At 31.6% G+C, this 25447-nt stretch overlaps 1 protein-coding gene across 1 annotated transcript in view; it reads right to left on the reverse strand.

Moving 5' to 3' along the window:
* Nucleotides 1–725: 725 nt before the first annotated feature.
* The window catches only part of LOC142342265 (neuronal acetylcholine receptor subunit non-alpha-2-like), a 64702-nt gene continuing 39980 nt past the window's right edge, over nt 726–25447 (reverse strand). The window contains exons 4-5 of the mRNA XM_075393544.1: nt 6810–7223; nt 726–1148 (exon numbers count right to left, since the gene is read on the reverse strand). Coding sequence (XP_075249659.1) covers nt 769–1148; nt 6810–7223 — 794 coding nt within the window. The 3' untranslated portion in view covers nt 726–768. The remainder of the gene's footprint in view (nt 1149–6809; nt 7224–25447) is intronic.

The following is a 25447-nucleotide window of genomic DNA, read 5'->3' on the forward strand; positions in this document are numbered from 1 at the left end:
TTTTTGTCGAAACTTTACTTGCGGAACGTACAAATTTTCTATGTACTTCGTTTTCTTCTACTCGAAGGCTGAATAAAAGGTGTTTCAATTTTTTGAGCTCGCTAAAAACAAACAATAAAAGATGAGCCATTGCAAATTTATTGTGGGGCACTGATATGTCTTCACATGCGTAGATAAACTGATAATTTTCTATGAACCAATAAATCTCTCACTCTAAATTGAACCGATTTTTCTGCACTAGTATCTGAAATTTGTAAACGTGTTAAAGAAACAGATGAGGAAATTTTTTTACTTGAATTGTACAACAACAATTGTAGATGAAGAAGTTTTATAAATATTGTCAGGACTCGTGAGATTGTAAGAATTCTTTTGGCCAAAACGATTAAATAGTACGCCTCAGAATTTAAAAAAGAGAGAATCAACGAATTGAACCATTTTACTTGTTGTTCGTCAAAGCTGTGTGGTGACGGGTAACGTATCCTTACAAATTGGGACACCAGTTCTCATAAGATTTCGTCAAGCTCATTCTTTTCAGGCTGCTATTCAATTAAAAGACAAATTAGACAAGTTTGAGATAACTCTTTCATTTTGAAATTTTGGGCTCCCTTACTATCTCCATTGGTTATGCTAGCTGTCCCGGAAGAGAAATTGAGAAAATAATTTATTTATCAAAATACAAATTGCTGTCATGAATTTAAGCGTGGAAAACGGATTATGTGAACAAATTTAAACCATTTTTTTTTCAATAACAAAATTTTTCTATCGAAACTAGTTGTTTCTACGGTAGCCGGCGTAGAACCACAGAGCAAAAATGAGCAAGTTTGATGATGTAATAACTGTGTGAATAATTAACAAGATACGATCAACAATAATTGCAAAAAATTTCCATCGAATCTCATTTTTCTCTGCTTCCTTTTGCAGTCGCTGCTGTTTTGTTTCCTCGTCCTGAAGTTTGAAACTGATTGTAGTACACGCTCCAAGTCTGTTCAGAACATTTCCCTGAGAGTGCCGAGTTACTGCGAAGTGTTGATAGCGATCCTGGTCCGACAATGGTCGGAGTCCAACCAAACTCAGCCATTTTGAGGTGACAAATATCTTCAATCTGGGTCCCATCCAAACCCTCCAACTGTTTTGGCTCAAATTCACAACTAAATTTAACTTTATTCTTAATGGATTATTGTAACAACCACCAATTGTATATAAGCGCACTCAATTGCCTATCTGCAAGGGCTGTGGTGTAAAAGTACTAGAGATAATTAGTTCAAGTCCCCTTAACACTGTTTTTTTTGCCAGTTGTTGACACCGCTGCTGTGGTGGGAGATACGTTTATCAACAACTTACCAATCTTCAGAAAACTGTGGAAACACTTTTAAATTTTCATAGAGACCTCACTCAGGCATGAATTTTGCTGTCCTCCTCTTGCTTTTTTGTGTTATGTTTTACGATGGAACCCAAAAATGATGATGAAAACAAAAATGCAAATATAGGTGAATTCTCGCAATAAAGAAATCAGACTGTTGCTATAATTGTCCAAAAAGGTAAACAAGAAGGCTCGCTTGTTCTGTGCGTGGCACAGAATGATCTCATATTTGCATTTGAAAGAATAAGATATATCAAATCAAAACATCCGAAACGATATTTCAGAAACAGTTATTTTTGCAGCCAACATCATTGTCATCAAGCTCCTCTAAACAAAACCAAAGTTATTTAGTTAAATTTTAAAAGCAAAGGTTTTAAGGAGGAACCAAAAAAACTGAGTATCCTTCAATAACAAAAGAATTACAAAATTAACTCCTCATAATGGTTATCAGAAATGATTAGAAATATTTTTCCTCAAACATGTTGAAATTAAACAAGAACCGTTCAAAATCGAGTTCCTTTGCATTACTGGCAAATTCACATCAGTCGTTCTCTATAGATCTTTGAGAAACTAAAAATTGTCTTTAAAAACGCTTAAGTCAAATTAATGACTTTCGATTCAGAGTTAATATTTTTCAAACTCTTTAGGTTTATGAGCACGAACGTTTGGGTTTAGTGGTAAAAACCATTGGTAATTTTGGTTGCAGAAATTAAAATAGTTTTAAAGCAATAATGCTTTCACATTTTATGTAAATAATCAAAAACAAGCCCAACAGACATTAACCAAACAGTGGCTGCACGTCACTAAAATTCAACGACACTTTTTTTTCATTTCAAGCTATTCGCAGATATAAGACTCATAAATGCAAAAGACTGGAAACAAGAACAATTTCTTCATTTAATGTTAAAATTGTATTTTTTCTTGCAACATCACCTACATGCTGTTTTCTTTATATGAAGGAATATATCAGCACATTAAATTCAAGATTAATTTAGGCAGTTGGTTAAACAATCTGCAAAGCTGGTGAAACGAATCAATCTGTTTAAAGTGAGAGAGACATAGCACTTCAAATCCTGGAATACAATTGAGGCAAAAAAAACAACAACAACATGAAGTTCCCACTATCTGATATCTTCAATGACAACCTACTTTTCCTGTTCACAATAAAAACAACATGAGGACAAAATTAAAAATACTATCTCAATCCTGTGGTTTCAAGGTAATCAAAACTTATGTTAAAACACTTATTAAAAAGATCAAACTAAAGATGAACGCACACTACATGCTATCAAAAAATTTACATTAAATTAGAGAGATGAAACAGCTATATTTTAAAAACTAGAGAGCTGAAAAGCGGGCAAATATTAGCCAATTCGATTTTGCTTTTCAAAAAGATAGCGCCTCATTTACTGAAAAACATTTATTTTTTGATATTGATCAAAAAATTATGAAAACATTAACCAGTAAAATGTATGACAACAATATAGGACAAAGTAGCAGTAAACATCATGAGATTAACACTTGAACAAGAGATCTATGGTTTCGTCTGCAATTATTGAGAGATGCTTTCTATGTGACAACACTTAATAAGCAAGAAAGTTTTGGTAGCTCATGCAATTTGAAGTTAAATGAAGCAGCTCATTGAGGCACCTCCATGGATAAAAATACCAATTTTCTGCTGTATTGTTTCTTTTATGACTTCAAGAACGAATGTATTATTGTTTGATAACGATAGAAACTAAACAACTGGAAAAATTCTGAAAAACTAGTTTATCATTTGATAGAGTCCCAAACTACGTAAATGAGGGGATAAAAGGCCACGATACGCTTTATTAGAAAACATCGTGCACCGCTAAGTAAATTTTGTTTCGTTCAGACTGACCAAAAACTATCACAAATTTTGAAAAAAATTAGATTTAGTAATTGTAATTGTGAAAATTGTTTCCTGAAAAAACGAGGTGAGAATCGCTATACATATAAAGATACAGAAAATGATGCCCGAATCGTTTTAAATCGCTGTAATTCAAATCCCAAAAAATCTGTCAGCATAAAAACAGAGAAGAGAGCATCATAGAAACCAAATTCGTCAGAACAAAATTTATGAAGAAAAAGTATTCTTGTTTTGAAAAAAATCACTGTTTCTAAGAAAGTAAGTTCTGTGAATTTATTTGAAACCAACACTGTTTATACAAAGAACTGCATAGTTTCTATGCAGATTATCATACTCATAAAAATTACCACCCAAAATGACTGACTACTTGGAAAATATATACTAATAATATCGACAAATTCTCTCTCAAAATCCAGAGTCATAAAAATGGATTCAAACAGTTGAAGTTAAGTGCTAATATAACTTACTTGTGACCCTTTCTTAACAGCTCTATAAAAATCTGGTTTTGAAAAAAGGATAAAATTGAAAACAACACTCAAAGACGGGAAAATCAACAAAAACTTGCGGTAGTCAAATTGCTCTCTTGTTTAATAAATAGCCGTTCGGGCTCTGAAATTAAATATTTTTTTCCACAAATGCTGCCCCAGTGTGTTCTGTTGTTATGCTACATGTTCTTCTCCTCAAATTTGATTTCCGATTGACTTCTTAATTCTATGAAATTATAATTGAATAACAGCTGACTGAGTATCTGAAGGTGCTCCTAAAAACTTCTATTTGTTTTTTATTGAAACTGTTTTAGTGGCATAGAAGAGGATCAAAATTTTAAAAATTGACAAAAGCATCTCTGATTTCCATTTCAAAACTCACTGTAGTTCGAAAAATAAAAGAAAGCAAAATGAATCCATGTTGATCGTTTTCAATTCTAATTATTGGTTTCAAAAAGACTGCGAGCTATCACTAAAATTCAAAACTTCTCTGAGTTGATAAGTATGATTTTTCAAAAAAAAGTATTAGCAAAGGCACCTCCCAAACAATATTTGCTTTTATTGTCAAGAAAAAAACACAAGTATAAAACAAATGGAACATTGGATGAAAACTTAGTTCAATATAGGTAAGATATGGTTTAAAAATCCACTAAAATTGTCTAACAGTTGTGTAAAAACTTGTCGCATTATTTTTTCTCAAAACTCATTTTTTGTATTTCTCTTTTTTGAGAAATCGTGAAAGCGATCAGGTAAATTTCGAAAAAACGACCTTTCAAAAACTTCCAATTGTAGTATTTAATTGATTTTGGCCAAAACTTTAGCTTAACTTGATTATAATTGATGCTAAATTGCTTGAAATTGGGGATAGAAAGTGGAAAAAACTTTCCCCAGAAAAAATGATTTCTATAATTTCTCTTTGTAGTGAAATTTTTGACAAAGTGAGCTTCAAAATGACAGCACCTATGCTAGACTGGGATGCCCTCACCAAAACCATAATTTCTCTGAACAAAAAAGAAGGCTTTGCATAGCGTTCTGCTGTTTTTTTCCCAAAAATCTTGGGAAAATTTACGTTCCGTTAGATAGTTTCAATGGTGATGCTTAAGCATTAGAAAGTGGTGAAATAAATTCTTTGATTAAAACATTCATAAGTCGTCTTATTTTAAAAGACTTATATTAGAGAACTAATTGCTTTAAGAATTTTAAAGCCAGAAATGGGAAAACGGAACCTTACTTTCTGAGGTATTGAGTGTTGAATGATTTTATAGTCAGATATGCTGAATGGAAATAAAAAGTTAGCACCCCAATTTTCATGGAGTAAAAGTCAAAATTTTGAGTTAATTTTAAGCGAACTTTAAATCAAACTTCGAAAACCATTTTAAAACCATCGATCTCCTACAATAGTCCTCTTGCATACTTATGAAATTCAGATAAAACACATCCTTTAATTACCAAAAATTGCAGAAAAAATTGATGAGCATCATTGACATCTCACAAGGAAGGGAATTTGTCAAAAGATATGATATGTTTACAGGATTGGTCAACAAAGGCCAAGTTTTCACTTGTGTTAAACATTAGAGAGAAAAAACGGTGAAAAATTGTGAATTTGTAACAATTTTTTGCAGTGAAAAGTGGATGGTACTGATCAAAATTACAGTGCAGCTTCTGGCAATAAAATTTGTGTTTTATATGAATTTCACAAGTGTGCCAGAGGACTGGTGTAGGGGATCAATGATGTAAAAATCCTTTTTGAAATTTGATTTGATGTTGGAGTAAAATTGCCTGAACAATTGAATTTTTAGCTCGTAAAATTAAGGGGCGCTAAATTACTTTTGTTGTTCAGTATACTTGCAAACTAAATAATTGTCGACATATTATTGAACATCAAAATAAACATGAAGTTTCAGAAAAGGAAGGAAGACTCTGACTCCTAACAATCCTTTCAAAGCCTTGCAGATTTTTCCGCAATGAAGCAATTTTTCTCAAAACAATTGACATGGCACTGAAAAATCATTTAAATTTTTCAAAATACATTTAAATCAACAAACTTACTTTTTCGTTTTCCCAAAAGGACCAAATTATCTATTGTTGCCTAATGTCAATGGTCTCAAATTAGTTCAAGGCGTACGGTATTCCGTTTGCAACTCAATCTTCGCGTCCAAATGGGAGATCTAATTAAGAACAAGTTCATTTCATTCCCAAAAACATCATCTGCATTTCAGAATGGCAAGAAAATTTTTCGAGCATCGTCAGTATTAAGAACACCATTTGTTCTATACTAATTTTTATGAGAAAAGTGGCTTTAAAATTGATATTCCTGAGAATTCTATACGAACTCGGCCTTGTCAAATTATGATGGGCTATTACAAATAACACGATACGGGATCTTTTTCTCAGTCAGTCTAACAAATTGAAGGCAGCGATATATGACTACGACCTGTTTGTGCTGAAAGTCTCAATTTAAAGTTATGGGGGCTGAAATACTAATATAACGAAAACTAAAGTGGATATATACAAGCTCTGTAATTGTCTGATATCCAAGCTAAGCTGTTTGTTTTATTGTTGTGCTGCAGAGCAGAGTTTGACGCTGTCAGGTCCTCCGGTTGAATGGTTGTTTTCGTAAGAGTTAAAATAGGAAAAGCAGGAAAATTCTAAATTCAATTGTTTTTAAATATAATTGCTCTAGTTTTAACTAGCAAAGGTTGTTGAAAAGTTGTTAAGAGAAACGCTGTTGTCTGTAGCCGTTATGCGATCCAAGGAACAATTTCATCCGGCTTCTTTCTTCAATATTATCAGTGAAGCTTTGGGCCGATAGGGGTGGAAAACAACGTTCACGTTCATTGTGAGACGGTTTTCGAATTTTCCTAATGACCAAGATTTCAAGAGAATTAACTGCTTATCTCAAGAATTTGTTATTGTTTTTTCTTAAAAATAGTTAAAAAGGAGCTTTTGAGCCTGTTTCTTCATCGTGTAGATGCCTATTTTTTCCCTTCTGCTCTTAAAATTAGACTTAAAAACTAATCGACTTAAAGTTTATGTTTGTAATAAATTTAAAAGATGTTTTAAGTGACCTTACCTACAACTGAAGTCAAGCAGAGGAGTCCCATGTGAAACATTATAATGTTCAAGAAGTAGAGTAGGATAGGTATGTTCTCTGAGCTCTCTGGGAGAAAATCAGTCAACGCAGAATAGGTCACAATCTCGGCCAAGAAAATAGTGACAGCAAAGGATACTTTGTCGCATGTATCAGAGGGCAATAGAAACGATAAAGTAGATAAAAGATATATTGTAATACTGGGCAAAACAAGAACGAGAATATAATATAGCGGCTTCCGTCTCAGAGTGATTTGTAGTTTAAAGATTGTTGAAGAACTTTCTCTGGATGTGCTTATTTGGTAGAGAACCGCTAGGACCTCCCAATCGTCATTCTCACATTCCAGATCTTTATCATGTCCTTTCCGACTGTCCCAGCTCAGATTTTCGAAGCCCGCTAGCCACCCAAAACAAAAATTTTATATCGTATTTTCAGTGCGTCCTATTTCCGCTAAAAAAAATAAATTCTATAATTTGCGTGATGGCGGTGCTTGCACGTGAAATAGTGAAATGAAACAGTTTGCGCAGGCAAAATTTAGAATTTCTAATAACATAAAACGTCCGTATAAAAACTGGCGTGAAATATCAAAGGAGAAGTAGGATTAGAAGGCATAGCTGCAGACTGCCAGACAATACTTAAGATAGCTTCGTAGAACTACAGTCTCAAAAGCCAATATTATATAGGACCTCAAAAGCCAAGAAAAATGTAAACTGCAATGTCAAAATTCAATTTAGACTTGAATCTCGATTTTAGAGGCAAGCCTCGTTTATTCTTCAATATGGTGGAGTCATCCTCATTTGACCTTAAATACCCAAATTAAAGTCATCCTCAATTGACCTCAAATCCCCAAAGATCCTTTAAGTTGAGAAAAAACAAGGATGCTCGTTGATGTGCGTTCGCACATGATGTTCCGACCGGAGCTCATCTACATTTTTGACTTTTTTCAACCAAATGAAGAGATAATCAAAAATAGATCTTTGAGTTTAACAAAATAGCTGCACAACCAAACTACTAATTAAATTACATAATGACACACCTCATTAAAGCGCTCATTGGATCTGCCATTAAAAACGACAGCAAAAAAACAAATAACAAAATAAGCAGAAACAAAAATTTCAATTTCAAGGTAAAAAATCAATATCTAAATTTAAAACACCTAGTAACAACGTCAATATGGAGTCGGACGAAACCTGAACTACGCTAATTTGCTTCCCCTAAATACACAGCAGATGGTGATTTTCTTTAATGAGGCTAACTAACAAGTCGCCAAAGAGAAGAAATAATTAGGTGAGACTCAAAAAACAATCAACATTTTTCTTTAAACCAAATAATTTTCAAAATCTTAAACATCTTTAGCTTTTTTAAAAAAAATTGATAAAACAACGAAAAAATCTTTGCAAACCAATAGAACCTGTCTTTCATTAGTTCAAACCATAGAAACGGAAAAGAGATGCCAAAAAACACAAAAAATTACAAACAAATTCCAAAAACGCAAATTAATGAAGCCTTTATAATCATAAGCTATTATCTAATTATTATGTATTTTTGTTTCAATTGTTATTTAAAAAATTCAGCTAAAACGATACCGAAAGGTTTAATAAGTTAACTTTGACCAGATTTAAAAATCATTGGGATCCGTTATTACGCGAATGTGCTAAAAGAAGAGGAAAAGAAACACAAATATTGACCACTCAGAAAATTTATGTGAAAACACATATTGTGCAACAGAAAAAAAACATTAATTACGCCATAATAACAAACGACAGGTTAATTTTTTTGATTAAGAAGAAATTGGATGGGACATCTCAACGTTGAAAAAAAGTTACAAGTTGAAGAAAACAAAAAAAACGAAAAGTTTAAAAACTCTCTGACAATGAATAATCTCATAAACTTTAAGACAATTCGCTATAATCTGACTGCCTTGAGTAACATCATTAATTTTATCCTCAATTGAAATTTTCTGAGACCAGCCAGTATTTTACATCTACATGAAGAATTTTAAAAAAATGGCAAAAGAAGCAAATTAAAGAAATGAGCAAAAAAAGTCTAAAGCCATTAAAAAACTGTTCAGTAGAACTTATCCATTTTCATATATTTTATAACAGCAAAGAATTCTTCTTTTTCAACAATACACCTCCAAAAAATCGAGGAAAGAACGACTATAATAAAATCAGGAACTTTTTGAGAAAACCCATAGTATCAACGCCATCAATAAATTCAATCGCTTTCAACGGAAGTCAGCAGATACGCTAAAATATGCCTGGACAAATTAAAAAGGAAGCTCGTTTTACAAAGGTTAACAACAGGAAATGACAATAAGTCCTATGGCTGTGTAAAGAGCAACAAATACCGGCAAAAATCAAAAATTCAAAAGAAAATTGCGAGAAGAAAAAGCCGGCGCTCTTTAAACCACAAGCTTTACTCTGAAATTTCTTCTATGATCCATTGAACGTCTTCTCTCAACCAACGGGACTATGAACTTTAGAATAACATGATAAGATTTCAGAACGAAACAAAGTTAGGAAAAATTATCAAAAACAGGAAATTATGAAAACCCTTGATCGAAGTCATAAAACCAATAGTTAGAAGACAAAATCAATAATCAGACTGTTCCTGGTTGCAGTAGAAAAAAAGTGACTCCTGTCATTACTGAGATTGACTCAAATTTGCTGAAAATAGATGGGTTATTGCTCAAAAATTTTTTTGAAAAATTGTTATAAAAGTGTTCACAACCAATAAATTCAGTAGCTCTTGACGGAAGTCATTAAATACGCTAAAAATAGATTTGTTGGGAAGATCAGTAAGGCATCACAATAAGTATTTTGACTATGAAAACAATGACCAATACAGGCAAAAGACAAAAATTCGACAGAAAATTACAAGAAGAATGTGTTGAGGCCATTTAAACCATCAGTTTTCTCTGAAAACTTTATCTACGATCCATTGGACGCGTTCGTCAAGTGAATGGGAACCATAAGTGTCAGGATGATGTGATAAGATTTCAAAAGGAACCAAAACTACCACAAAACAATCCGAATGGTTTTAAAATCATTATTCAAACTCGTTGCATCGAAGTCATGAAAGCAATAGTTAGCAGATAAAACCGCTAACCAGATTAATTTGGTTGCAGTAGAGAGGAAAGAGTTCTTGTCCTTACTAAAACTGACTTAAAGTTCACGAAAATAAGTTTATGAGTGGTTAAAGTTCAAAAAAAAATTCAAAAATTTAAATTTGAAGACTTTACAGACATTAGCTGTCCAATCAAAGCACAATAAAGGTTCACCTAATGTACGTTAGGAAAACTATTCTTTTTTTTTGTTAGCGAGTCTTTTTTTGTTAAGAGGATTCCAACACTTTAGCAAAGTCTCCGCAAGAAAATAAAAATTAAATTAAAAGTTTTGAAAACTCAGAATCGAAGCCAAAACAAAAAAATGAGCGATTTCTTGAAAACAAATTTTTTGATCATCGGGCATCATTTGGTTGTATATGACATTGGTTGTGTGTGACATTAACGACATATTGTCATTAATGGAACCTCATTGTGAAAATTGACTAGTCTCAAAGCGACTAAAAACAATAAAAATAGGAAAGTTTTTCTAAAAAAAAGCACCTCTCAATTTTATTCAATTTTTTATAGTTAACTTCCTTATGGTCACGAACGAGCGCTTTTAAGGTCTTCCGTCTATTGGCAACACGAAATCGCTTCATTTATTAGCCTGAAATGTAATTTTTGTCTCTGTGAATTGTAATAAAAAGGCGATACGCAAAACACCTTGACCGCAAAATCAATATTAAAATATGAAAGAAGAGGTCATAAATTAAAATCCAAGGATCAGAAAAAATTCAGTTACCTGAAAGCCAACATTTCTACAGAATCTAGATTTTGATAGCGAATAAGCATCACAAAAAAACAATAGCGAGAAAGAAAAAATTTATAAAAAACATTTTTTTGTCTCACTCATTCCTAAATTTAGAGAGCAAACACGCTGCAAAACCACTCGGTTTTCCCCTCCATTTAATTTTTCGGGTTGACAAACTCATAACTCCAATTGTAGTTCAAAGATCATTAAATTTTATGAACAGGTTTTTACAGAAAGACAACACCCAATGGTATTTCAAATTCTATGAATTCTAAAGAGACAGCACACCGAAATAATTCAGCCTCTCTGAATTGTAATGAAAAGACGATACTCAAAAAACCTTGACCGCATAATCAAGAAAAAAATATGAAAGAACAGGTCATAAATTACAATCCAAGAATCAGAAAAAACTCAATTACCTGAAAGCCAACATTAGTACAGCAGCTATATTTTATTGGTGAATAAACATATGACCCGCCGGAGTCAACAAATATCAACACAGAAAAACAATTTCAAGTTCTTCACAATTTTGTGGTCAAATTCATTGAGACACACAACCACAAATTAAGATTGACTGTTAAACAAATCGTACTATTGAACAACAAAAAAATTAATTTCTTTCGTTCTTTCCCTGATAACACTCAAGAACAAAGCAATTAAAAAACTCACCAACGAATAATTAGAAGAGAATCAGACAGAAAAAAAATAAGAATATAGTTAAAAACCAATGTCAAGATATTGCATGTGAACAAAAGACAATAGATAGAAAGCGAAATTTTATTCAAAACATTTTTTGGCTCATTCAATTTTAAAATTAGAGAGAAAAAACGCTGCAAATTCACTCGGTTTTTCGCTCCATTTCATTGTTTGGAGTGAAAAGAATCATAACTCCAATTGAATTTAAAACATCGTGAAATTTTATGAGCAGATCTTTACAAAAAGACAACGCTCATTGCTATTCAAATTCGTTGAATTGTTAAGAGATAGCACCCCAAAAAAATTCAGTGTCCCTGATTTGTAATGAAAAGGCGATACGCAATAAACCTCGACAGCAAAATCAAAATTAAAATATAACAGGACAGGTCTTAAACTACAATCCAAGGAAAAGCAAAAAATGAATTACCTGAAAGCCAACATTTCTACAGAATCTACATATTGATCAGGAATAAAAATATGACCCCACAAAGTCAAAAAAAAAATAAAAATATCAACAAAGGAAAACAATTTCAATTTCTCACATTTTTGACGTCAAAGTCATTGAGACACGCAACCATCAGCTGAAACTGTTAACAAAATTGTACTCTTGAGCAAAAAAACAAATAGGTTCTTTCTTTGATGACACTGAGGAACAGGGTAACTAAAAAAACTCACTAACAAATATTTAGAAAAGAATCAGACAGAAAAAATGAGAAAATATCTTTAAATCATTGTCAAGATATTGCGTGTAAACAAAACAACAATAGCATGAAAGCGAAAATTTATTGAAGTCAGTTTTTTTCTCTTTCAATTTCAAAATAGAGAGAAAACACGCTGCAAATCCACTCAGTTTTCCGCTCCACTCCAGTTTTTGGAGTGAGAAGATTAATAACTCCAATTGGACTTCAAACATTATGAAATTTTTTGAACAGATCTTCACAGAAAGACAACGCTCAATGCTCTATAACTTCGTTGAATTAATAAGAGATATTACCCCAAAAAAAATCAGTCTCTCTGAATTGTAATGAAAAAGCAATACGCAAAAAATCTCGACAGCAAAATCAAAATTGAAGTATAACAGGACTGGTCTTAAATTACAATCCAAGGACGAGCAAAAATTGAATTACCTAAATGCCAACAAAGAAACAGAATCTAGATATTAATCGTGAATAAAAATATGACCCCACAAAGACAAAAAAATATCAGCACAGAAAAACAATTTAAAGTTTCTCATATTTTTGACGTCGAAGTCATTACGACACGCAACCACAAGCTCAAAATGTTAAACAAATCGTACTACTGAACAAAAAAACCACATAAATTCTTTCCTTAATAACACTTAGAAACTGAGCAACTAAAAACTCTAAAAACAAGTGACGAATAAATGAAAAATGAATCAGACACAAAATTTCAATAAATAGTCTAAAACCAATGTCAAAATGTTGCATATGAACGAAGAAAACAATAGCGAGAAAGCAAAATTTTGTTCAAAACATTTTTTCTCTCACTGATTTTTATAATTGGAGAAAAAACACGCTGCAAAACAACTCTCAGTTTTCTGCTCAATTTCATTTTTCGGGTTGACAGAAATCACAACTCCAATGGGACTTGAAACATCATGAAACTTTATGAACAGATCTTTACACAAAGACAACACCCATTGCCGTTCAAAATTTTTCAATAGTAAAGAGACAACACTCCAATAATTTTCAGTCCCTCTGAATTGTACTGAAAGCACAATATGCAAAAAACCTTGACAACAAAATCAAGCTTAAAAAATAAAAGGACAGGTCATAAAAAACAATCCAGGGATTAGAGAAATTCAATTACCTGAATGCCAACATTTCTATAGAATCTAGATTTTGATAGTGAATAAAGATATGGCCCTAGAAAGACAAAAAATAACAACACAGAAAAACAATTTCGAGTTTCTCACATTTTTGGCGTCAAAGTCATTAAGACACATGACCGTCAGTTGAAACTGTTGAACAAACTATACTATTGAGCAACAAATAAACAAATAGGTTCTTTTTTTATAACACTCGGGAACAGTGAAATTAAAAAACTCACTAACGAATAATTAGAAAAAAATCAGAAAGAAAAAAATGGAAAATAGTTAAAAACCAAAGTCAAGATATTGCATGTGAACAAAAAATCAGTTGCGAGAAATCAAAATTTTATTCAAAACATATTTTGTGTCATTCATTTTTAAAATTAGAGTGAAAACACGCCGCAAAATCACTTGGTTTTCCGCTCTATTTCTTTTTTCATAGTCAAAAGAATCATAATTGCATGTGAACAAGTCAAGATATGGCATGTGAACAAAAAATCAGTTGCGAGAAATCAAAATTTTATTCAAAACATATTTTGTGTCATTCATTTTTAAAATTAGAGTGAAAACACGCCGCAAAATCACTTGGTTTTCCGCTCTATTTCTTTTTTCGGAGTCAAAAGAATCATAATTCCAATTGGTCTTAAAACATCATGAAAATTTATGAACAGATCTTCACAAAAAGACAACGCTCATTGCTATTCAAATCCGTTGAATTGTTAAGAGATAGCACTCCAATAAAATACAATCTCACCGAATTTAAATAAAAGGTGATACGCAAAAAATCTCGACAGCAAGGTCAAAATTGAAATAAAAAAGTACTGGTCTTAAATTACAATCCAAGGAAGAACAAATATTGAATTGCCTGAAATCCAACAAAGAAACAGAATCTAGATATTAATCGTGAATAAAAATATGACCCCACAAAGACAAAAAAATATCAGCACAGAAAAACAATTTAAAGTTTTTCATATTTTTGACGTCGAAGTCATTAAGACACATGACCGTCAATTGAAACTGTTAAACAAATTGTACTATTGAGCAACAAAAAAACAAATAGGTTCTTGTTTAATACACTCGGGAACAGGGAAATTAAAAAAACTCACACACGAATAAATAGAAAAAATTCAGACAGAAAAAATTGGAAAATAGTTAAAAACCAAATTCAAGATATTGCATGTGAACAAAAAAACAGTTGCGAGAAAACGAAATTTTATTCAAAACAAATTTTTTGTCATTTGTTTTTAAAATTAGAGTGACAACACGCCGCAAAGTCACTTGGTTTCCCGCTCTATTTCTTTTTTCGGAGTGAAAAGAATCATAATTCCAATTGGACTTAAAACATCATGAAAATTTATGAACAGATCTTCCCAAAAAGACAACGCTCATTGCTATTCAAATCCGTTGAATTGTTAGGAGATAGCACCCCAACAAAATTCAATCTCTCTGAATTATAATAAAAAGGTGAAACGCAAAAAACCTCGACAGCAAGGTCAAAATTGAAATGAAAAAGTACTGGTCTTAAATTACAATCCAAGGAAGAACAAATATTGAATTACCTGAAATCCAACAAAGAAACAGAATCTAGATATTAATCGTGAATAAAAATATGACCCCACAAAGACAAAAAAATATCAGCACAGAAAAACAATTTAAAGTTTCTCATATTTTTGACGTCGAAGTCATTACGACACGCAACCACAAGCTCAAAATGTTAAACAAATCGTACTACTGAACAAAAAAACCAAATAAATTCTTTCCTTAATAACACTTAGAAACTGAGCAACTAAAAACTCTAAAAACAAGTGACGAATAAATGAAAAATGAATCAGACACAAAATTTCAGAAAATAGTCTAAAACCAATGTCAAAATGTTGCATATGAACGAAGAAAACAATAGCGAGAAAGCAAATTTTTTTTCAAAACATTTTTTCTCTCACTGATTTTTATAATTGGAGAAAAAACGCGCTGCAAAACAAATCTCAGTTTTCTGCTCAATTTCATTTTTCGGTTTGACAGAAATCACAACTCCAATGGGACTTGAAACATCATGAAACTTTATGAACAGATCTTTACACAAGGACAACACCCATTGCCGTTCAAAATTTTTCAATAGTAAAGAGACAACACTCCAATAATTTTCAGTCCCTCTGAATTGTACTGAAAGCACGATATGCAAAAAACCTTGACAACAAAATCAAGCTTAAAAAAATAAAAGGACAGTTCATAAAAAACAATCCAGGGATTAGAGAAATTCAATAACCTGAATGCCAACATTTCTATAGAATCTAGATTTTGATAGTGAATAAAGATATGGCCCTAGAAAGACAAAATATATCAACACAGAAAAACAATTTCGAGTTTCTCACATTTTTGACGTCAAAGTCATTAAGACACATGAAGGTCAGTTGAAACTATTGAACAAACTATACTATTGAGCAACATATAAACAAATAGGTTCTTTTTTTATAACACTCCGGAACAGTGAAAATAAAAAACTCACTAACGAATAATTAGAAAAAAATCAGAAAAAAAAATCGGAAAATAGTTAAAAACCAAAGTCAAGATATTGCATGTGAACAAAAAATCAGTTGCGAGAAATCGAAATTTTATTCAAAACATATTTTGTGTCATTCATTTTTAAAATTAGAGTGAAAACACGCCGCAAAATCACTTGGTTTTCCGCTCTATTTGTTTTTTCGGAGTCAAAAGAATCATAATTTCAATTGGACTTAAAACATCATGAAAATTTATGAACAGATCTTCACAAAAAGACAACGTTCATTGCCAATCAAATCCGTTGAATTGTTAAGAGATAGCACTCCAATAAAATACAATCTCACCGAATTTAAATAAAAAGGTGATACGCAAAAAACCTCGACAGGAAGGTCAAAACTGAAATATAAAAGTACTGGTCTTAAATTACAATCAATGGAAGAAAAAATATTGAATTACCTGAAATCCAACATATCTACAGAATCTAGATATTAATCTTGAAAAAAACATGACCCCAAAAAGACAAAAAAAACATCAGCACAGAAAGACAATTTGAAGTTTCCCATTTTTTTGACGTCAAAGTCATTAAGACACGCGACCATAAGCTGAAACTGTTAAACAAATCGTACTACTGAACAACAAAAAAAACAAATAGATACTTTCCTTGATAACACTTGGGAACAGAATAACTAAAAACTCAGTAACGAATAAAAAAAAGAATCAAACACAAAAATTCAGAAAATAGTTTAAAACCAATGTCAAAATGTTTCATGAATACAAAAAAAAACATTAGCGAGAAAGCAATTTTTTTTTCAAAACGTTTTTTGTTTCACTGATTTTTATAATTGGAGAGAAAACACGCTGCAAAACCACTCAGTTTTCTGCTCAATTTCGTTTTTCGGGTTGACAGAAATCACAACTCCAACGGGACTTGAAACAATTTTTCAATTGCAAAAAAAACAGCACCCCAATAAAACTCAGTCCCTCTGAATTGTACTGAAAGCACGATATGCAAAAAACCTTAACAACAAAATCAAGCTTAAAAAATAAAAGGACAGGTCATAAAAAACAATCCAGGGATTAGAAAAAATTCAATTACCTGAATGCCAACATTTCTATAGAATCTAGATTTTGAGAATGAATTAACATATGGCCCAACAAAGACAAAAAACATCAACACGGAAAAACAATTTCGAGTTTCTCACATTTTTGACGTCAAAGTCATTAAGACACATGACCGTCAACTGAAACTGTTGAACAAACTGTACTATTGAGCAACAAAAAAAACAAATAGGTTCCTTTTTTATAACACTCGGGAACAGTGAAATTAAAAAACTCACTAACGAATAATTAGAAAAAAATCAGAAAGAAAAAATTGGAAAATAATTAAAAACCAAAGTCAAGATATTGCATGTGAACAAAAAAACAGTTGCGAGAAAACGAAATTTTATTCAAAACAAATTTTTTGTCATTCATTTTTAAAATTAGAGTGACAACACGCCGCAAAGTCACTTGGTTTCCCGCTCTATTTCTTTTTTCGGAGTGAAAAGAATCATAATTCCAATTGGACTTAAAACATCATGAAAATTTATGAACAGATCTTCCCAAAAAGACAACGCTCATTGCTATTCAAATCCGTTGAATTGTTAAGAGATAGCACCCCAACAAAATTCAATCTCACCGAATTTAAATAAAAAGGTGATACGCAAAAAACCTCGACAGCAAGGTCAAAATTGAAATATAAAAGTACTGGTCTTAAATTACACTCCAAGGAAGAACAAATATTGAATTACCTGAAATCCAACAAAGAAACAGAATCTAGATATTAATCGTGAAAAAAACATGACCCAAAGAAAACAAAAAAGACATCAGCACAGAAAAACAATTTGAAGTTTCCCATTTTTTGACGTCGAAGTCATTAAGACACGCGACCATAAGCTGAAACTGTTAAACAAATCGTACTACTGAACAACAAAAAAAACAAATAGATACTTTCCTTGATAACACTTGGGAACAGAATAACTAAAAACTCAGTAACGAATAAATAAAAAAGAATCAAACACAAAAACTCAGAAAATAGTTTAAAACCAATGTCAAAATGTTTCATGAAAACAAGAAACAATAGCGAGAAAGCAAATTTTTTTTCAAAACGTTTTTTGTTTCACTGATTTTTATAATTGGAGAGAAAACACGCTGCAAAACCACTCAGTTTTCTGCTCAATTTCATTTTTCGGGTTGACAGAAATCACAACTCCAATGGGACTTGAAACAATTTTTCAATTGGAAAAAAAACAGCACCCCAATAAAACTCAGTCCCTCTGAATTGTATTGAAAGCACAATATGCAAAAAGCCTTGACAACAAAATCAAGCATAAAAAATAAAAGGACAGGTCAAAAAAAACAATCCAGGGATTAGAAAAAGTTCAATTACCTGAATGCCAACATTTCTATAGAATCTAGATTTTGATAGTGAATTAACATATTGCCCAACAAAGACAAAAAATGTCAACACAGAAAAACAATTTTGAGTTTCTCACATTTTTGACGTCAAAGTCATTAAGACACATGACCGTCAGTTGAAACTGTTGAACAAACTGTACTATTGAGCAACAAAAAAACAAATAGTTTCTTTTTTTTAAAACACTCGGGAACAGTGAAATTAAAAAACTCACTAACGAATAATTAGAAAAAAATCAGAAAGAAAAAATTGGAAAAAAGTTAAAAACCAAAGTCAAGATATTGCATGTGAACAAAAAATCAGTTGCGAGAAATCGAAATTTTATTCAAAACATGTTTTGTGTCATTCATTTTTAAAATTAGAGTGAAAACACGCCGCAAAATCACTTGATTTTCCGCTCTATTTCTTTTTTCGAAGTGAAAAGGATCATAATTCCAATTGGACTTAAAACATCATGAACTTTTATGAACAGATCTTCACAAAAAACAGCGAGCGCTCATTGCTTTTCAAATTCGTGGAATTGTTAAGAGATAACATCCCAATAAAATTCAGTCTCCATGAATTGTAAAAAAAGCTGATCAGCAAAAAACCTCGACAGCAAAATCAAGTTTGAAATATAACAGGACAGGTTTTAAATTACAATCCAAGCTAAAAATGAATTAACTTAATGATAAAACTTCTACAGAATCTAGATATTGATCGTGAATAAACATATGACCCCAAAAATACAAAAAAATATTAGCACAGAAAAACAGTTTAAAGTGTCTCATATTTGTGACGTCAAAGTCATTAAGACACGCGATCATAAGCTGACACTGTTAAACAAATTGTACTATTGAACAACAAAAAAACAAATAAACACTTTCTTTGATAACACTCAGGAACAGAGCAACTAAAAACTCACAAACGAATTATTTAAAAAGCAGACAAATATAAGAAAACAGCTAAAAACCAACATCAAAATGTTGCATGTGAAAGAGAAAACAATAGCCAGAAAGCAAAATTTTGTTCAAAACGTTTCGTCTCATTCATTTTTAAAATTAGAGAGAAAACGCGCTGCAAAACAAATCGGTTTTCCGATCAATTTCATTTTTCGGGGTGACAAAATCATAACTCCAATTGGACTTCATACATCATGAAAATTTAAGAACAGATCTTTACAAAAAGACAAAAAGCAATGCAATTCAAAATTTGTCAATTGTAAAGAGACAGCACCCCAATAATTTAAGTCTCTCTCTGAATTGCAATGAAAGGACGATACGCAAAAAAACTCGACCGCGAAATCTAGTTAAAATTATAGCGGGTTAGGTTTGAATTACAATCCAAGAAAAACCTAAAAAAGAATTAGCTCAATGCCAACATTTCTACAGAATCTATATATTGATAGTGAATAAAAGTATAACCCAAAAACAAAAGAAAATATCACTACATAAAAACAATTTCGATTTTCTCACATTTTGACGTCAAAGTCATTAAGACACGCGACAATAAGCTGGGACTGTTAGACAAATTGTGCAATTGAACAACAAAAAAACAAATAAATACTTTCTTTGATAACACTCAGGAACAGAGCAACTGAAAACTCAAAAACGAATTATTTAAAAAGCAGACAAATATAAGAAAACAGTTAAAAACCAACATCAAAATGTTGCATGTGAAAGAGAAAACAATAGCGAGGAAGCAAAATTTTGTTCAAAACGTTTTGTCTCATTCATTTTTAAAATTAGAGAGAAAACACGCTGCAAAACAAATCGGTTTTCCGATCAATTTCATTTTTCGGGGTGACAAAATCATAACTCCAATTGGACTTCAAACATCATGAAAATTTATGAACAGATTTTTACAGAAAGACAACGCCCAATCTTATTCAAATTCCATGAATTCTAACAATACAGCTCCCTAAAATAATTCAATCTCTCTGAATTGTAAAGAAAAGCCGATACGTAAAAAGCCTTGACAGCAAAATACAGCTTAAAACATTAAAGGACAGCTTATAAACTACAATCCAAGGATAAGAAAAGAATTCAATTACCCGAATGCCAACATGTCTATAGAATCTAGGTTTTGATAACGAATAAGCATCACGAAAGAAAAACAATAGCGAGAAAGCAAAATTTTGTTCAAAACATTTTTGTCTGACTGAATTTTATAATTGGAGAGAAAACACGCTGCAAAACCACTCAGTTTTCTGCTCAATTTCATTTTTCGGGTTGACAAAATCATTCAAAACTCCAATGGGACTTCAATTCACATGAAAATTTAAGAACAGATCTTTACAAAAAGACAAAAAGCAATGCAATTCAAAATTTGTCAATTGTAAAGAGACAGCACCCCAATAATTTAAGTCTCTCTCTGAATTGCAATGAAAGGACGATACGCAAAAAAACTCGACCGCGAAATCTAGTTAAAATTATAGCGGGTTAGGTTTAAATTACAATCCAAGAAAAACCTAAAAAAGAATTAGCTCAATGCCAACATTTCTACAGAATCTATATATTGATAGTGAATAAAAGTATAACCCAAAAACAAAAGAAAATATCACTACATAAAAACAATTTCGATTTTCTCACATTTTGACGTCAAAGTCATTAAGACACGCGACAATAAGCTGGGACTGTTAGACAAATTGTGCAATTGAACGACAAAAAACAAATAAGTTCTTTCCTTGATAACGCTCAGGAACAGGGCAACTAAGAACCTCGCTAACAAGTAATTTAAAAAAAATCAATCAGAGAAAAAGAGAAAATAGTTAAAAACCAACGTCAAAATTTTGCATGTGAACAAAAAAGCAATAGTGAGTAAGCAAAATTTTATTCAATACATTTTTTGTCTCATTCATTTATTAAAATTAGAGAGAAAACACGCTGCAAAACCACCTGGTTCTCTGTTCCAATTGATTTTTCGGAGTGAAAATAATCATAACTCCAACTGGACTTCAAACATCATGAAATTTTGTGAACAGATCTTTAGAAAAAGACAACGCTCAATGCTATTCAACTTTGTTGAATTGATAAGAGATAGCACCCCAATAAAATTCAGTCTCCATGAATTGTAAAAAAAAGTGATAAGCAAAAAACCTCGACAGCAAAATCAAGTTTGAAATATAACAGGACAGGTATTAAATTACAATCCAAGCAAAAAATGAATTAACTGAATGATAACATTTCTACAGAATTTAGATATTGATCGTGAATAAACATATGACCCCAAAAAGACAAAAAAAATATCAGCACAGAAACAACAGTTTAAAGTGTCTCATAATTTTGACGTCAAAGTCATTAAGACACGCGATCATAAGCTGACACTGTTAAACAAATCGTACTATTTAACAAAAAACGATACTTTCCTTGATAACACTTAGGACCAGAATAACTAAAAACTCAGTAACGAATAAATAAAAAAGAATCAGACACAAATATTACAAAAAATAGTTTAAAACCAATGTCAAAATGTTTCATGAATACAAAAAAAACAATAGCGAGAAAGCAAAATTTTTTTCTAAACGTTTTTTGTCTCACTGATTTTTATAATTGAAGAGAAAACACTCTGCAAAACCACTCAGTTTACCACACCATTTCATTTTTCGGGTTGAAAAAAGTCATAACTCCAATGAGACTTGAAACATCATGAAAATTTCGGAAAAGATTTTTACAAAAAACAACGCCCAATGACATTCATTTTTTTTGAATTGTAAAAAGACAGCCCCTCAAAAAAATCAGTCTCTCTCTTAATTAAAATGAAAAAGATATACGCAAAAAACCCTGAGCAAAATCAAGCTTAAAATATAAAAGGACAGGTCATAAATTACAATCCAAGGATAAGGAAATATTCAATTACCTGAATGCCAACATTTCTACAGAATTTATATTTTGGTAGTGAATAAAAGTATGACCCAGCAAAGACAAAAGAAAATATCCGAACCGAAAAACAATTTAACGTTTCTGACATTTTTGACGTCAAAGTCGTTAAAACACGCGTCCATAAGCTGAGACTGTTAGACATATTGTACTACTGAGTGACAGAAAACAAACAAAAGTCTTTCCTTGATAACACTCAGGAACAGGGCAACTAAGAAACTCACTAACAAAAAATTAGAAAAGAATCACACAGAAAAAACCTGTGTGTACAAAAAACCATAGCGAGAAATCGAAATTTTATTCAATGCATTTTTTGTCTCATTCATTTTTAAAATTAAGGAGGAAACACGATGCAAATACACTCGGTTTTCCGTTCAATTTCAATTTACGGTGTGAAAAGAATGATAATTGCAATTGGACTTAAAACATCATGAAATTTTATGAACAGATCTTTACAAAAAGACAACGCACAACGCTATTCAAATTTGTTGAATTGTTAAGAGATAGCACCCCAATAAAAATCAATCTCTCTGAATTGTAATGAAAAGGTGAGACCCAAAAACCTCGACAGAAGAATGAAGTTTAAAATATAACAGGACAGGTCTTACATTACAATCCAGGGAAAGTCAAAAAATGAATTATCCGAATGCAAACTTTTCTACAGAATCTAGATATTGATCGTGAATAAAAATATGACCCCAAAAAGACAAAAAAATATCAACACAGAAAAACAATTTAAAGTGTCTCATATTTTTGACGTAAAAGTCATTAAGACACGCGACCATAAGCTGAAACTGTTAAACAACTCGTACTGTTTAACAACAAAAAAACAAATAAAAACTTTAATTGATAACACTCAGGAACAAAGCAACTAAATACTCAGTAATGAATAAACAAAAAGACACAAAAATTAAGAAAATAGTTAAAAACTAACATCAAAATGTTGCACGTGAAAGAAAAAACAATAGCGGGTAAAGAAAATTTTCTTCAAAACGTTTTTGTCTCATTCATTTTTAAAATAAAGAGAAAACACGGAGCAAAAGCACTCGGTTCTTCGACCAATTTCGTTTTTCGAGGTAACAAAACCATAACACCAATTGGACTTCAAACATCATGAAACTTTGTGAACAGATTTTTACAGAAACACAACACCCACTGGTATTCAAATTCTATGAATTCTAAAGAAACAGCACCCCAAAATAATTCAGCCTTTCCAAATTATAATGAAATTGCTGTATCCAAAAAACCTTAAGTGCAAATTAATGCTTAAAATATAAAAGGACAGGTCATTAATTACAATCCAAGGATAAGAAAATTTTCAATTACCTGAATGCCAACATTTCTACAGAATTTATACTTTGATAGTGAATGAAAATATGACCCAGCAAAGACAAAAGAAAATATCAACACAGAAAAACAACTTAAAGTTTCTGACATTTTTGACGTCAAAGTCGTTAAGACACGCGACCACAAGCTGAACCTGCTAGACAAATTTTACTACTGAACGACAAAAAACAAATAAATTCTTTCCTTGATAACACTCAGGAACAGGGCAACTAAGAAACTCACTAACGAATAATTAGAAAAGAATCAGACAGAAAAACATGTGTACAAAAAACCATAGCGAGAAATCGAAATTTTATTCAATGCATTTTTTGTCTCATTCATTTTTAAAATTAAGGAGGAAACACGATGCAAATACACTCGGTTTTCCGTTCAATTTCAATTTACGGTGTGAAAAAAATGATAATTGCAATTGGACTTAAAACATCATAAGATTTTATGAACAGATCTTTACAAAAAGACCACGCCCAATGCTATTCAAATTCGTTGAATTGTTAAGAGACAGCAACCCAATAAAATTCAGTCTCTCTGATTTGTAATGAAAAGGCAATACGCAATAAACCTCGACAGCGAGATCAAGTCTAAAATGTAACAGGACAGGTTTAAATTACAATCCAAGGAAAAACAAAGAATGAATTACCTGAAAGCCAACTTTTTTACAGAATCTGAATTTTGATAGTGAATAAAATAAAGACCCAACAAAGACAAAAGAAAAAATCTGCTCAGAAAAACAATTTCAAGTTTAACAAACTTTTCTTTTCAAAGTTATTAAGACACACGACCATAAAATAAAGCTGTTAAGCAAATCATACTACTTAAAGACAAAAAAACAAATAAATTCTTTCCTTGATAACACTCAGGAACAGAGGGACTAAAAAACTCACTAACGAATAAATAACTTGACGTTCAATAATTTTTAGGTTCGCTGCATCTGTTTGGGAAAGAAATGGTGACCAAATATGATTATTATTACCTGCAACCCGAAAAAAATATGAAATTGTGTTGCAAAAGACGGACAATAAGAACTGCTGTATAAGATTAACTGGCTAGATAACAAAATTTTTCAATTTGTTGAAACAACATCAAAGTCCTAAAAACAAATAACTTCAACTACATACGCTAAAAAAACTCCTGGATAGTTACAAACCCATTGTGAGCAGACGTTAAGGACCAAATGCTGAGACAAAAGACGATAAAGGCAAGCAGAACTTATTTATTCATTATTTATTATAAGCTCATTAATTTTTATGGAAAAATACATCGTCAAAGTGATAACAGCCATCAGTTGTCAGCTTAAAGAATTCAATAGATTCATTTATTTTTTCATGGAGACCACAGGGGACCTGTCATGGAAGCGAATAGATGATATGACAACAAAAAAGAAGAGTAAATACGGGCAAAACCCTAAAATGCGCAAGTTTTAAAGTAATCAAGAAATATTACCCCCATATTGCGGCATCCAAAATATGCAAATAAGTGAACTTAACAATTGAATCCACGTATCAATTTTAGTAGATTTCGAGATCATAAGGTAGAACAGTGGAAAAAATACTCAAATTTCCTTAAACAAAATTCCCTCTCAGTAACCCAAAACTTTCAAAAAGTTTTTTTTCATTGTTTCAGAGTTACTAAATCACTCAAAACTACTCAGAATTCGATTGACTTCTCATTCATTCGATGAAGTATGTGAACAGATTATAACAAACAACGTCAGCGTCTCAGCACAGTCCAAATCCTTTGTATTGTATAAAGCAATTGAAAACCAACACATAGCTCCACTTAGCTATGGCTATATGAAGAGACCATAGAAACTTGTTTCCAAATTATTTTCCAGCAGTTTTCTTAGTGAGATCTAAATAAACGTTTACTGTCAAGTTTAAATGTAAGGGGTTTTATTGAAGATGCGTCAAAACAAGGTGGCTCAAGTATTATAGAAGACAAATTTTAAAGGTGATAGTGTGGAGTTCGACAATGAACTATGACCGCACAATTAAGACTAAGTTAAAATTCACAGGCAGAACACAAACAAAAGCTTAGAAGAATTTTATTCATTCTGGGATCAAAAATGACTTGTGGTA

Source organism: Convolutriloba macropyga, chromosome 7 (genome assembly GCF_964194025.1).
Source record: "Convolutriloba macropyga chromosome 7, txConMacr16.3, whole genome shotgun sequence".
Lineage (NCBI taxonomy): Eukaryota > Metazoa > Xenacoelomorpha > Acoela > Convolutidae > Convolutriloba > Convolutriloba macropyga.